At 35.4% G+C, this 15,322-nt stretch overlaps 1 protein-coding gene across 2 annotated transcripts in view; it reads right to left on the minus strand.

Moving 5' to 3' along the window:
• The window catches only part of LOC148948750 (glutamate receptor ionotropic, kainate 2-like), a 70,517-nt gene that overhangs the window by 30,223 nt on the left and 24,972 nt on the right, over nt 1–15,322 (minus strand). Inside the window, exons 4-7 of one of the 2 annotated variants that reach the window (XM_089094078.1) lie at nt 14,007–14,148; nt 10,405–10,572; nt 7,889–8,041; nt 2,891–3,109 (exon numbers count right to left, since the gene is read on the minus strand). In XM_089094078.1, the coding sequence (XP_088950204.1) occupies nt 2,891–3,109; nt 7,889–8,041; nt 10,405–10,572; nt 14,007–14,148 (682 nt within the window). The remainder of the gene's footprint in view (nt 1–2,890; nt 3,110–7,888; nt 8,042–10,404; nt 10,573–14,006; nt 14,149–15,322) is intronic. The other variant, XM_089094079.1, reaches the window with a different exon arrangement.

The following is a 15,322-nucleotide window of genomic DNA, read 5'->3' on the forward strand; positions in this document are numbered from 1 at the left end:
AAATTTATTTTTGAGGAGGAAACTCCCCCACAACCCTCAGGGCAAAGATTATAAGTTGTGCCCTGGGGGCATATAAGATTTTTATTGAAAACTTTGTCGTAGAAACTTGGAAAGCGACTCATTCGATTAGAAATTCAAAGGGCTAGTACCGTTTTTAATAGTCGAAATTGATTGGAGGGCAACTAACCCCCCTCTTACGTCCACCTTTTCACATCCAATAAAAATTTTGAGATAGCCATTTTGTTCAGCGTAGTTGATTTTCAGATAGAAAATATATTTTCGAGGTGGACAATCCCCCACAACCTTCAGGGCAAGGATTATGAGTTATGCCCTGGAAGCATATAAGGTTTTTATTGAAATCTTTGTCGAGAAACTTGAAAAAGGGCTCATTCAATTTGAAATCCAAAGGGATAGTACCCTTTTCAATAGTCGAAAGTGATTTGAGGGTAACTAACCCCCCCCCCCTCTCACGCCCACATTTTCCCCAAACATATCCAATCCAAATTTTTAGATAGCCATTTTACTCAACGTAGTTGAAAGTTTTGGAAATTAGGTCTTTAAGGATGACAAGCCCCCCCCCCCACAGCCCTTACGACAGGGGTTGTAAGTTATGCCCTGGGGCATATGAAGTTTTATTGAAAGCTTTGTCGTAAAAACTTTAAAAGGGCTCATTCAATTGGAAAATGAAAGGGCTAGGGCCTTTTTTAGTAGTTGAAAGTGATTGGATAGTGACTAACGCCCCTCTCAGACCCACCATTTTCCAAAACACATCCAATCAAAATTTTGCAGGCCAAACTATAAAGTATTTAAAAAAACGAAAAGAATTAAAGTATTATTTTCTTTTTCCTCGAAAAGACTATATCGATATAAACGGAAAGAAATTAATTAAAAAAACTTTTTCCACAAAACAAGTTTTTCAAAGAAAAGTAAAGAAGACCATTAAACAAAAAATTAGCGAAAATAAATTCAAATAATCTACCAATCGTGAAACTACCACAAATCAGCATCGATAAATAAATAAAACCCAAAACGAACAGAAATTACTATAATTAACCGAGTCAAACTCAAAACGAGCAGAAATTAACATAAGTTGGGCGCAAAACCCCTATGCCTTCCAAAGGCCAGAATAAAGTTTGCACTTTACTGAACAAATACAAATGAATTTGCATTGTCAGTTTAATATTCATATACTGATATTTAGTAATCAAAATGTTTATATTATTTGATTTATTAAAGTTATAAAAAATAAACATTTATATTTTTCAGTAAAGTGCAAACTTTGTTCTGGCCTTGGGAAGGCAGAGGGGTTTTGCGAGGACTTTCAGACCTCACCCCGGGGACTTTGGGGGATTAAGTCATCCTAAAAGACATATTTATTATATTTTTGACCATGTTGATCAAAATGGCTATCTCAAAATTTTGATTGGGTGACTTTGGAAAAAAAACGAGCGTAGGAGGGGGCCTAGTTGCCTTCCATTTTTTGGGTCACTTAAAAAGGGCACTAGAACTTTTAATTTCCGTTCAAATGAGCCCTCCGACGATATTCTAGGACCACTGGGTCGACACGATCACCCGTGGGAAAAAAAAACCGCAGCCGTGATCTTTCTTCTGGCAAAAAATACAAAATTCCACATTTTTACAGATAGGAGCTTGAAACCTCTACAGTAGGGTTCTCTGATACGTTGAATCTGATGATCTGATTTTCATTAAGGTTCTACAACTTTTCGAAAATCCTGCAAATTTTCTCAGGTACGCAACTTTTGATGGGTAGGACTAAACTTGATGAAACATATATATTTGAAATCAGAATTAAAATCTGATTTTTTTTTATATATCTATTAGTATTAAAATTCCGTTTTTTAGAGTTTCGGTTACTATTGAGCTGGGTCACTCCTTACTTACAGTTCGTTACCACGAACTGTTTGATCAAGAGTTAAGCAGGGTTGTGTTCTATCCCCCTTTAAATGGATTAGATTTATGGACTTTGTCTTAAGGAGCACAGGAAAGGCAATGGGAGACCACGGAATCAAATGGGGAGGAAAAAGTCTCCTGGACTTAGATTTTGCTGATGATTTAAGCATCCTAGATGAAAGTGTGAGCAAAATGAATGAAGTTTCAGAGATTTTGCGAGTTCAGGGTGCTAGAATAGGTTTGAAATTAATGTTAAGAAGACTAAGTCACAAAGGCTAGAAATAAGTGAAGATTAAAAGGCTATGCTGAGTAATGAAAAGATTGATCAGGTGGACAGCTTCACTTACCTTGGTAGTATTATTAGTAAAGACGGTGGGAGCACTTAAGATGTTAAAAGTGGAATAGCCAAGGCTCAGGGTGTTTTTTCCCAGTTAAAAAAAGTTTGGAAGAATAGGAAGATAAGTCTGCAAACCAAGATTAGAATATTAGAAGCTTCAGTGATGACAGTGGTCAAATATGGCTCTGAACATGGACGCTCATAAAAGTGGATGAAGATTTGCTAGATGTTTTCCAGAGAAATTGCTTAAGGATTGTTTTGGGTACCCGGCTGACCGACCGTATTTCAAACAATAGGCTATACAAAAATGTGGTTCAATACCGCTCTCTAGGGCTATAATGAAAGAAAGGCTGAGGTGGCTTAGGCACGTTGTGTGGATGAAGGATGACAGATTGCCGAAGATTGTTCTTTTCGGCCAACCATCTAGGGCTAAACGGAAAGCAGGTCGTCCTCGTCTGGGGTGGGAGGACGTCATAAACAAAGATTTAAAGGAAATGGGAACTTTCTGAAGCGGGTGTAAAGAGGGAGGCTTTGAATAGATTGGGATGGAGGAGGACCGTGCGTAGCTGTGTTGGCATTAGGTGGCTTGGTGCTGTGGTGAGTTCTTAGTAGTAGCAGTAGTAGTAGTAGCAAAAGTATTACCAATATTGTTGTAACGATCATGGTTTTATTCCGAAGGCCCTCAGATTTTACTTCCTCTAATGGAATAAATCGTCTCGTGAGATTAATTCCAAGGTACGGCTCCCAGTTACCAACTTTATGCAGTCCATCTTCTGTTAATTCTACAATATCGAATACGGTGTAGCTGCGCACACCACGAGTGTCAAATTTAATGACTCCTGTCAAACCTTCCATTTCAACCTGTTGAAAATAAGTAATTGGAGTCTAAAATTCTAGGGACAAATTTTTGAGTTAAACACAAATAATAAATTTGTTACAAACAATGTCTTCGATAATTTCTTACAGCTAGTCCTATGCTAAACGAAACTGAGAACACATAAGTTGTAAAATTGGTAAAATGTTTGTAAATTTCATAATTTGCCTTCTACATGTGTTTTCTCATGGCTCAAGCAATTAAATATCTTTATGCCACTCAAAAACACAAGAAACAAATCATCGAAGAGCAATTTGGAAATAAAAGAATATCGTAAGGGAAACACTTTTTTATTATCGTTTCAAAGGACTGGCAAAATTTCCGGCATTTATTACACACTACTTCATTATCATATAAAATCTCAATCAGGAACTATAGCACCTTCAAAGCAAATATCTGCCGTTTGACTTGCATCATTTAGTCGTTTTTGCCCTTAATGTTAAGATTGTTAATTCTGACTATAATTCCAACTTGGATCCATTTTACTAGATTAATAAAAGGTGTGTCACTAATTTGGTAAAAGAAAAAAAAGATACAAAATTAATCGATATGTTTTTCAACTTTCTGATGAAAGATACCCCCCCCCCCCTTCAAAACAAACTAATGAATGAATGCCAATTTGAATATCAGAATCAATATCTTAAAAATTAAACTTTCGGATTCATCCAATATTAAAATTATGTAAATATAAAGCAACAAGGAATATACTAACACTGAAAACACATTTTTTTTATAACGATTTAATGTGGCAACGGTTTATTGAAATGACGATTTTTACGAAGAAACAAGGACTGAAGCGACAAGGTTTATGCAAAAATTTATCAAAAGAAGGGTCAAAACAAGTATGCTAAAAGTTATCGAAACAAGGTTAACATCAAAAGCTATATAGGAACAGATCCCAATTTGACAAAAGGGAGCAGACCTTGCGATTGACAAACAGAAGTAGACCCCATTTTCAAATTGAAATCTACTCCCCTTTGTCAAGTTGAAGTCTGTTCCCATTTTTATTAAATTGGGGTCTCCTCTTATTCGTCAAATTGGGGTCTCCTCCTGTTTGTTAAATTGGGGTCTGCTCCTTTTTATCAAATTGGCGTTTGCTCAATTCATCAATTTAGGGTCTGATCATTTTTGTCAAATAGGGGTCGGCTCCTTTTTTTCAAATAGGAATCTACTTTTTTTTGTCAAATTAGGTTAAACTCCTTTTTGTCAAATTGGGGTTTGATTCTTTTTATCAATTTCGGATTTGATCCATTCGTGAAACTGGGATTTGCTTCTTTTGGTCAAATTAAAGTCTGCTTCCTTTTGTCAATTTGGGGTCTTTCATTTTTGTCAAATTGGGGTCTCCTCCTTTTTGTCTAAATGGGCTCTGCTTCCTTTTGTCAAATCGGAGTCTGTACGTTTTGTCAATTTAGGTCTGCTCCTTTTTTGTCAAATTAGGGTGTGCTTCTTTTTGTCAAATTGAAGTTTCCTCCTTTTTGTCAAATTGGGGTCTGCTCCTGTGTAGCTTTAGATATAAACCTTGTTTCAAAAACTTTTGGCATAATCCTTATTCATATAACTTTTGATACAATTCTTGTTTCGATACTTCGGAGCATATCCTTGTTTCTATAACTTTTGATATAATCCTTGTTTCGATAGCTTTTGGCGTACTCCTTGTATTCACCCTTCTTTTGATTAAATAAAAAAAACAAGTATTTTTTAACTGAAAGTAAGGAGCGATATTAAAACTTAAGACGAACAGAAATTATTCTGTAAATGAAAGGGGCTGTCCCCACCTCAACGCCCCGCTCTTTACGCTAAAAATTTTCATTGTTTTAAAAAGTAGAGTTGTGAGAAAAGGTCAAACTTTACCGTAAAGAGCGGGGCGTTGAGGAGGGGACAGTCCCTTTCATATACAAAATAAATTCTCTTCGTTTTAAGTTTTAATGGCATTCCTTAATTTCATTTAAAACAAACTTTTTTTTTATTTAATTTCTGAAGGTTTTTGAATTAATGCAGGCTTCGAATTTGGCTCACCCTACATGAATAATTAAACGAAATTTGCTTATTAGTTTAACTTTTTTAACTAATAATAGCCTTATAATAACCTAAATTTTATTTTTGCTCCATTTATTAAGGAATCACTCCTGAATCACAAAGCCTGTTTAATTAGAATAATAACCTCTTTTAAACGTAAAAAGACTATAGCGTTAGAGCGAGCTATTGAGGAGAAGCAATCCCCCTGATATATGTAATATTTTCTGCTCGTTTTAAGTTTTAATGTTGCTCCTTGCTTTCAGTTGAAAAAACTTGTTTTGTTTTTTTTATTTAATTTCTGATTATGTTTTAAATAATGCTGAGAAATCCAGCATTATTTGGAAAATGCAGGAAACCCAGGAAAAATGCAGGAAATCCAGCGCCCCCTTCATGAAAATTCTCTTCCTCCAAGAAGATTCCTCTATAGGAAGATCCTCCCACGTAATCCCCTCCTCCGAACCCCCCCCCCCTCCAAGAAAAAATTTCCCCTGAAAACGTCTGTATATTTTCCAATAAACTATACTATATGTAAACAATGGGCAAAGTTTATAACTTGCAGCACTTCCCCCAGGGACTGTGTGGGTTAAGTCGTCCTCAAAGACATAGTTATTAGATTTTTCAACTATGCTGAACAAAATGGCTAACTTAGATTGGTGATCCGGTGACTTTGAGAAAAAAATGAGCGTGGGAGGGGGCCTAGTTGCCCTCCAATCTTTTGGTCACTTAAAAAGGGCACTAGAACTTTTCATTACGGTTCAAATGAGGCCTCTCGCGACATTCTAGGACCATTGGATCGATACGATCACCCCTAGGAAAAAAACAACAACAAAAAAACAAATAAATACGCATCCCTGATCTTTCTTCTGGCAAAAAATAAAAAATTCCACATATCTACAGATAGGAGCTTGAAACCTCTACAGTAGAGTTATCTGATACGCTGAATCTGATGGTGTGGTTTTCAATAAGATTCTGCGACTTTTAGGGGGTGTTCTCCTCTTTTTTTGAAAATGAGGCAAATTTTCTCAGGCTCGTAACTTTTGACTGGTAAGAATAAACTTGATGAAACTTATATACTTAAAATCAGCATAAAAACGCAATTCTTTTGATGTATCTATTGGTATCAAAATTCCGTTTTTTAGAGTTTCGGTTACTATTGAGCCGGGTCGCTCCTTACTTACAGTTCGTTACCACCAACTGTTTCATAACTTTTCGCAAACTCCTTGTTTGGCGCCTTTTTTAATAACTTTTGGCATTATCATTGTTGCTTCTTTTGCTACTACTTTTACAGCCCCTACTGCTACCGGCCTGCTACTGCTGCTACTATTAAACTAAATGAAAAGAATTTGAAGTGTAATTGTAATCTTCTTGAATTTGTTGTGATTCTCACTGTTGCCTCTCTATTAACCGTGAATTCCGTTTACAATTCGACTTGATCCTTGCTGTCACTTGTCTTCTAATCACAGATTTTTCTTACGCACCGTTTCCATTTTTGATTCGTTATGGTGCTTGTTTTTAATGTCTTCTTACCCGAGATCTTGTTGTGGTACATTTTATTCCTCATTGCCTCAGACATTTTTCAATGTCATTTTGATTTAGCTGTTCAGCTTTATCTTGTCGCGTTGATGATCCAGGTTGTTGCTTACCGCATATTTCTTTGCGCTTGATTATCGTTTCTCATTATCTCATAAATTTTTATCCATTTCCTTTTTTTTAGCTGCTCAAATTAGTAACTCCAGATGCATCGTCTGTCATAAAGTATGAATGATGTAAGACTCTAATGTCTCTACAACTTTACTTGTAAGACGATTCAAAGAGTCTGCGCTGCCCTCGTTTCCTCCTTCATCTCCAACGATTACACCCACATCAAGGGGCATTAAGAGCATGTCAATCTCTTCTCGTCTTCTGTTTGTTCCTCTATTGAAACAACATCTTCTTTAACAGATTTAGTTCTTTTTATCGAAAGTCTCATTTTATTTTATATATGATCAATAAAATATCTTTACTACTTGTGGGGTTTCTTCTTTACTGTATTTTCGTTTATAGTAAAGAACAAACTAATGATATTTGTAAATGAAACATCAAAATAAAATTTCCTTTTTTTAGCTGCTCAAATTAGTCTCTCCAGATACATCGTCTGTCATAAAAGTATGAATGATGTAAGACTCTAATGTCTCTACAACATTACTTGTAAGACGATTCAAAGAGTCTCTGCTGCCCTCGTTTCCTCCTTCATCCCCAATGATTACACCCAAATCAAAGGAAATTAAGAGCATGTCCACTTCTTCTCGTCATCTGTTTGTTCCTCTATTGAAACAACATCTTCTTTAACAGATTTAGTTCTTTTTATCGAAAATCTCATTTTATTTTGAAGTTTCAGTTACAAGGATCATTAGTTTGTTCTTTACTATAAACAAAGAAAAAGTAAAGAAGCAACCACACAAGTAGTAAAGATATTTTATTAATCATATATTTTTACTAATCATGAAACAACATCATTTTTATTAATCATAAACCTGGCATTTGGATTTAAAACTCCACGCGGGTTATGAATCATCCACTTTAATGCTAATTTTCTCAATAAAGGATTGTCGATGAAGTTTACATCTACAGATAATAAAAACTATTTATAGATGCTACTATATAGAGTTTTTAATAATATAATTTTATTGAGTATTCTAATAGATTTACAGTTGAGTTACAACTAAACTGTTTTTCTTATAGCTTTTAAGTGTTTAAATATTTAAACTTACTAGACGCATGTAATTAGCCAGAGAGTTTCCAAATGTTGAAGTATCAGCTGAGTCACAACTAAGTGGCCTTATATTCACATCTTGGCTTCTATCTAGTTCATGAAGGGCTTTTGCAAAAAGAACAACTCCGTCGTAAATCATAGCCATACGAGTCTATAAAATAAACGAATAATTTAAAATAAAACGTCATATGCGATGATAGTAACTTATACGGTAAAAGTTGATACACTTAGAGGAGTACAAAGAAGAAAAGGGAAATAAGAATAAAGTCATTGACGATAAACGTTCAGAAAAAATTAGCATATCTTAAACACCAGCCAGCCGGCATTAACCAGTCGTTAGTTCTGGATCAGACTAGGTTGGTTGCTGGCAATATTACCAGTGACTAGATAGAAGCGCCTGCTAAACAGCCTAGTGTCAGCGTGGCTTTATGGCTGGCCGTTTTTTGACAAATATCAAAGATACAACATCTTATGGACATATGCTGGGGATGGGTCAAGAGTGACAACTATTTACTAAATCAGGAGCATAGATATTAAATTAGTTCACGGCTTCACGCTCAGATTGTTCAAAGAGAAGCCTCGATTACAGGAGCAAAATAAGCCATACGGAGCACAAAAGGGTGCCATTGACTTAACCCAGGATTATCCTCTGAAATCGCTGTTTAACTAGAGTAACCACCCATCTGATTTTTTGCCATTTTCAACGTCAAGAAGAAAAGTGTCTTACAAGTCGTTGCGCTCTGCGTACGGCTGGAGTGGCACCTACTTCCCCGTCTCAGATCCTAAAAAAGACTTGATACCTTCACTAAATTTTCTTATTTTTCCTACAAATAGCTAATTAATAAAGGCATGTTTTCCGTAACCTTTTTCGAGCAAAAGCTTTATTCTAATAATCAACAAAATGTAAATTCTTCTTTTCCAAATTGATATGCCAATGGGAACTTGAAAAATAAGGTTAAATGGTCATAGCAGACAGGTATACAATCTGTTGCCAATTCGAGATACAATTTTTGTTTGTAATATAGTTTTATTTACATATCCGTGACTCAAACATTATTTTATCTGGTTCATCAAAATAAGGATCACAGTTTTCTGAATTTCATGGGTTATTAGCAATTTTCCTGAAATTCTCCTTTACTTTGAGACCGATTCTACTGTCAGTATGTGTTTGTCATTTTTGCTATCATTTAAACTTCGGATTTTTATTTATCAATTAACAAACCAACGGTTGGCGATTTTAAAAATTAAACAACAGTAGTAGAACAATAATGAATGTGGAAATGGATTCTGACGTAAAAACTATGTAATTAGAACTATAATACGACTTTTCGTGAACTTGGAAAATACAATATTACATTAAACAAAAACAAAGTATATAGCCTAGTATATCCTTTTTTATATATAAGTCTATATATATATTATATATATATATAACATTATTATACTTAAACAATAATGAACTAGATAACAATAGATTTTGACGCAAGAACTAAAAACCTGGGTTTCTAGTATGACTTTTCATGAACTTGCAAAATTTAATTAGAAGCTTTCCATTGTTGAAAACTAATAAGAAATCATTCTTATTTTTCTTATATTCTAAAATTAAGGACTCTAAAAAGAGGCGACTAAGTTTAACAATCTGTGGAAAATCTTAACATACATGTAGCTATTCGAAAATCAAAATTTTAATCAAACTATTTTGTCTCCCATTTTTCAAAATAGTTAGTTAATGTTTTGTTGTTGTTTTTTTCGTTGAAAACGCTATAAATTCCAATTTAAAAAGGATCCCTGAAACTATTGAGAGAAAAATGTAGGTACAAAAACAACATGATTACGTATGCTGAGAACATGCAGGGTGTACCAGGCTGATTAAAAAAAAAACAAATTTGAATACAAAATAATTTGCTTGGAGTCAAATTCCAAGTCAGAACCAAGAGAACTCCTTCTTCTCATTTAAGCAGTCAAACTATTTTCGTTAGCTTTCATCGTACCCTGCTATTATAATAGCCTTTTGTGTAAACTCATGATCAGATATTAACGCAGGAGGCATTTAGAGGGGAGAGGACTCCAGAGGCCACCTTTAGCTTACCGGCCTGGTATGTACCATTTTCTTGCCAATTGTTTCAGTTTTATTTTTAATATTGATATAATATTTTACAAAAAAAGAAAGAGTTCAAATTTTTTACTTTTCCAACGCATACATTACATATTCTATACCATGCAAAAAAAAACAACTTTGAATCTGTTATTCTATATCAACAACAAAATCCTACCAGGTCTCAGCACAGATCCGTGTTTTTAGCCCCACCTGTCTCCCCTTCAATGTCTATATATATATAGCAAGGACAAACACAGCTTTCAAGAGGGTCTGTGCTTGACATCTTGCAGTACCAAACATATTTAAACTCTGAGGTAAGAAGACCAGTCCTTCTGTAGCTGACAAGACCCCAAAATCAAAGTAGAACGTTTAGATTTTATCTCTAGAATAATCATATCATAGAAACAGTGAGCTACCGTGATAGTCATGTCACTATCATTGATTCTTCTGCCGTATCTTTGTTCTGATTGGACCCAGTCAGAAACTAAGCTTGCACTTTCAGGTTTTGTAGGATCGACTAGTCTCAGAGCTGTTATGTTAGTTCCACCATATTGATAGTCTTCCAGGTTGATTGTATGCAAGTCCTGAAAATGTACAATGCATTAACTTATGTCTCAATATTTCTACAATTACCAACAGTCTCAAAATATTGTTTTTTCATCTTTTTTTTGCCGTAAATTTGTTTATTGATATTACAGGAAATAAACTATCCTAACACTATTACCCTGTCAAGGATGGATTCTTTCCGAAGAAATTTCGTACTTAAACTTGCCTTATCATTTTTGACATTTTCAAAGCGCAATTATCCTCTACAACTAGCAGTCGTTTAAAGGTAGTTCAATATTGCAGATTACTCACAAAAAGTCAAGCTTTAATGTATTAATTAAAAAAAACTTTTTCCACAAAATAAGTTTTTCAAAGAAAAGTAAAGAACCCCATTAAATAAAAAATGAGCAAAAATCAAATCAAATAATCTACCAAGCCTGAACCTACCACAAATCAGAATCGATAAATAAATGAAACCCAAAACGAACAGAAATTACAATAACTAACCGAGTCAAACTCAAAACGAGCAGAAATTAACATAAGTTGGGCTAAAAACCCCTATGCCTTCCCAAGGCCAGAACATAATTTGCACTTTACTGAAAAAAATACAAATGAACGTGCAATATCAGTTTAATATACATATACTGATATTTAGTAATCAAAATGTTAATATTATTTGACTTATTAAAGTTATAAAAGTAAAAACATTCTAAAAAATCGCTTTCCATAAAAACCTTACATGCTCCCAGGGCATAACTTACAACCGTTGCCCTGGGGGCTGTAGGGAGGATGGGTTGTCATCCTTAAACACCTAATTTCCAAAACTTTCAACTACGTTGAATAAAACGGCTATCTAAAAATTTTGATTGGATGTGTTTGGGGAAACCGTAGGCATGACAGGGGGGTTAGTTGCCCTCAAATCACTTTTGACTACTAAAAAGGGCACTAGCCCTTTGAATTTCCATTCGAATGAGCCCTTTTTCAAGTTTCTATGAATAAAATTTCGATAAAAACCTTATATGCCCCCAGGGCATAATTTATAACCTTTGCCCTGAAGACTGTGGGGGGAGCTTCCTGCTCAAAGGTATAATTTCCTGAACTTTAAACTGCGTGGAACAAAATGGCTATCTAAAAATTTTGATTGGATATGTTTGGGGACATGGTGGGCTTGGAAGAGGTGTTAGTTGCCTTCCAATCACTTTTGACTATCAAAAATGGCACTGGCCATTTCAATTCCCAATCATATGAGCCCTTTTTGAAGTTTCTACGACGAAGTGTTTTATAAAAACCTAATATTCCCCCAGGGCATATCTTACAAACCGTGCCTTAAAAGCTATGGGGGAGTGTCCTCCTCAAAAACATAATTTATAGCTAGAAATCCACAACACTGAACGAAAGGGATATCTAGAAATTTTGATTGGATGTGTTTGGGGGAAAGGTGGGCAAGACAGAAGGGCGAGGTGCCCTCAAATCACTTTTAACTATTAAAAAGGACACTAGCTATTTGAATTTCCAATCAAATGAGCCATTTTTCAAGTTTCTACGACAAAGATTTCAATAAAAACGTATATGCCCCCAGGGCATAACTTATAACCCTTGCCCTGAAGACTGTGGGGGGATTGTCCTGCTCAAAGGTATGATTTCCTGAACTTTAACTGTATGGAACAAAATGGCTATCTCAAAATTTTGATTGGACGTGTTTGGGGAAATGGGGGGCGTGGAAGGGGTGTTAGTTACCCTCCTATTACTTTCGGCTATTAAAAAGGGCACTAGCCATTTCAATTTTTAATGGAATGTGCCCTTTTTGAAGTTTCTATGACAACGCGTTCTATAAAAACTTTATATATCCCCAGGGCATAACTTACAACCCTTGCCCTGAGGGCTGTGAGGGGGTTGTCATCCTCAAACACCTAATTTTCAGAACTTCAAACTACGTTCTATAAAATGGCTATCTCAAAATTGTCGATTGTATGTGTTTGGGGAAAAGGTGGGTTTGAGAAGGGGGTTAGTTGCCCTCCAATCAATCTCGACTATTAAAAAGGGCACTAGCCCTTAGAATTTTCAATCGAATGAGCCTTTTTTGAAGTTCTACGACAACACCTTCTATAAAAACCTTATATGCCCCCAGGGCATAACTTACAACCCTTGCCCTGAAGGCTGTGGGGGAGTGTCCTCCTCAAAAAAATAATTTCTATCTGCAAATCAAATACGCTGAACGAAATGGGTATCTCAAAATTTTGATTTGATGTGTTTGGGGGAATGATGGGTGTAGGGGGGGGGGCTAGTTGCCCTCGAATTACTTTTGACTATTAAAAAGGGCACTAGCCCTTTGAATTTCCACTTTACTAAGCCTTTTCTGAAGCTTCTACGAAAACGCCTTCTATAAAAACCTTATGCGCCCCCAGGCCATAACTTACAACCCTTGCCCCGAAGGTTCTGGGGGAGTATCTTCCTCAAACATATTTTTTCTACCTGGAAATCAACTAAGCTGAACAAAGTGGCTATCTCGTAATTTTGATTGGATGTGTTTGGGGGAATGATGGGCGGGGGGGGGGGGTAATTTCCCTCCAATCACTTTCGACTATCAAAAAGGGCACTAGCCCTTTGAACTTACAATCGAATGAGCCCTTTTCGAAGTTTCTACGACAACTCCTTCGATACCAAGCGCCCGGGTATGGAGGGAAAAAAAATAATACACTGTGGCAACATCGTTCTTTACTTAGGCAGCGCTATTGCGCTGCCTATGAAAGAGCGAGAGGATGAGAAAGGGGCAACCCTCCTCAAATATGGAACAATTTTTGTTCGTTTTAAGCTGAATGTTCCTCCTTACTTTCATTTGAAAAAAACTGGCTGTTTTAATTGAATTTTTGACCGTTTGTCGTACTATACCTTACCTTATATGGAAGCAATGGGTAAATTGCCTGCCTTAAAGCCCTTTCCCAGGGACTGTGAGGGGGGGGGGGTCATACCATCCCTAGAGGCATAGCTATTTAACCCTTAAACTACGATGAATCAAATGGTTATATCAAAATTTTAGTCAGTCGCTTTTGGGGAAAAACGGGCGTGGGAGGGTATCTAGTTGCCCTCCAGTTTTTGGTCTCTCAAAAAAGGCATTAGACACTTTGTTTTTATTATGCTTGAATATTAAAAGGAATCTATTTTTGTTTTGAGAAAACATTTAATACAGGAAAAAAGCGATGATGTATTTTGTGACAAGAAAAAAAAGCTTATTTAAAATCTAAAAGAGCTATAAAAATACATTTATATTAATAAAAAATCGATCAGGGTTCGATCGATGGAAAAAAAAACAAAAAATCAAGATAGAAATAATATTAGCAAGTAAATCCTCAAGGACTAAAAACTCAATTAATGAACTAAAGTTTAAACACAGGGAACCCAAGAAACCACAATAATAAAAAAATCACTCGAAACGGGATTAGCCAAATAGTTAATACTGAGTTAAAATAATTACCAGCGTTGTGAGAACATATGAGTATTCTGATGTCATCATCCCAATTTGTTGTGCTTGCTTTAGTAAAATTTCAAGACGTTCAACCGAGCAGTCAATGAGTATCTTTTTTTCTCCGCCCCTCTGGATCTGTCGCAACAATGGTCTAAAATGTAAAATTGTGTCTTGTAATTGGTTAGGTCATAAAATAAATACAATTTTAGGGAAATTGACCCTTTCAGGAACAATTTTGGACGATAAAACAAAAGTCGGTCCTTCGACATCAGGGTCAGGGCTTTTAAATCTAAGGGTGAGACAGCAGCTTGCTTATTGCAATATCCAGGAAATTAAAAGGTATCTAGTCGGGAATACGAATTACTAATCTTGATGTTCAGGACAATCAATGAATTAACATAAATACCATGGTATAATCATGGTGGCAGCGATAGCAACAATTTAGCAAAGAGCGAAATACAACCCTTACTGAGGAAAAGGTTAGAACTCGTTTTGAAAAAAAAAACACCTTGTGGGAAAAATTGCCCATTGTAGGTGATCCAGAGATGGAAAAAATTATCTCGATTAATTTTAATATTATTTTGAAAACAAATTTATGAAAATTTTGAAAAAGAACCTGAAACCTCCTCGAAAATAGTGTTGGATCTACATTTAAAAAGTACGGCATTGGCATCGCCATTGTCTAAAACTCCATACTGGTTAATTACACTGTCCGCTTTAAACAACAGGAAAAATCGTTTTTTTCCATGGGTGGTACTGATGTGTCTTCTTTTTTCTTTTCTGACCCCCCCTCCCCTTATGCTTCCATATATCACCCTAATAGTAATACAATTCCCCTTAATTGATTCTATGGATACGTCATTGGTTCTTTGTCAAAATAGGTCCCTGCAGTCTCGATTTGATGCAAATAAGTTTATTCTGCGATAGATTGTGATATTGGATAAAAAGAACACTCAAAACGATTTTAAAATGTGAATAACGATGGAAAGGAACATGATGATCTGATAAATAGAAACACACTGCATATTATAAAGTAAAAAGTTCATTGTCTTAGTGTTTTTTTTCCTTTATTTTAAATATCCTTCGGCTATATCTGGAACTATCAGGAAAGAACAAACCATGACACATAGTTAGCAAAAGCTTGAAAATACATATTTAAGAAAACTACTGTTGATTCAAAAATGATTAAATAAAAAACAACTGTTTTTAAACTGACAGTAAAGCACAACATTAAAATTCAGAACGAACGTAAATTATTCTGTATATGAGAGGATTGCCACCCACCTCGATACCTTGCTCTTCACGCTAAAGCTTATTAGCAATTT

Source organism: Artemia sp. Qi Xiang Cuo, chromosome 9, assembly GCF_049724085.1.
Source record: "Artemia sp. Qi Xiang Cuo chromosome 9, ASM4972408v1, whole genome shotgun sequence".
NCBI lineage: Eukaryota > Metazoa > Arthropoda > Branchiopoda > Anostraca > Artemiidae > Artemia > Artemia sp. Qi Xiang Cuo.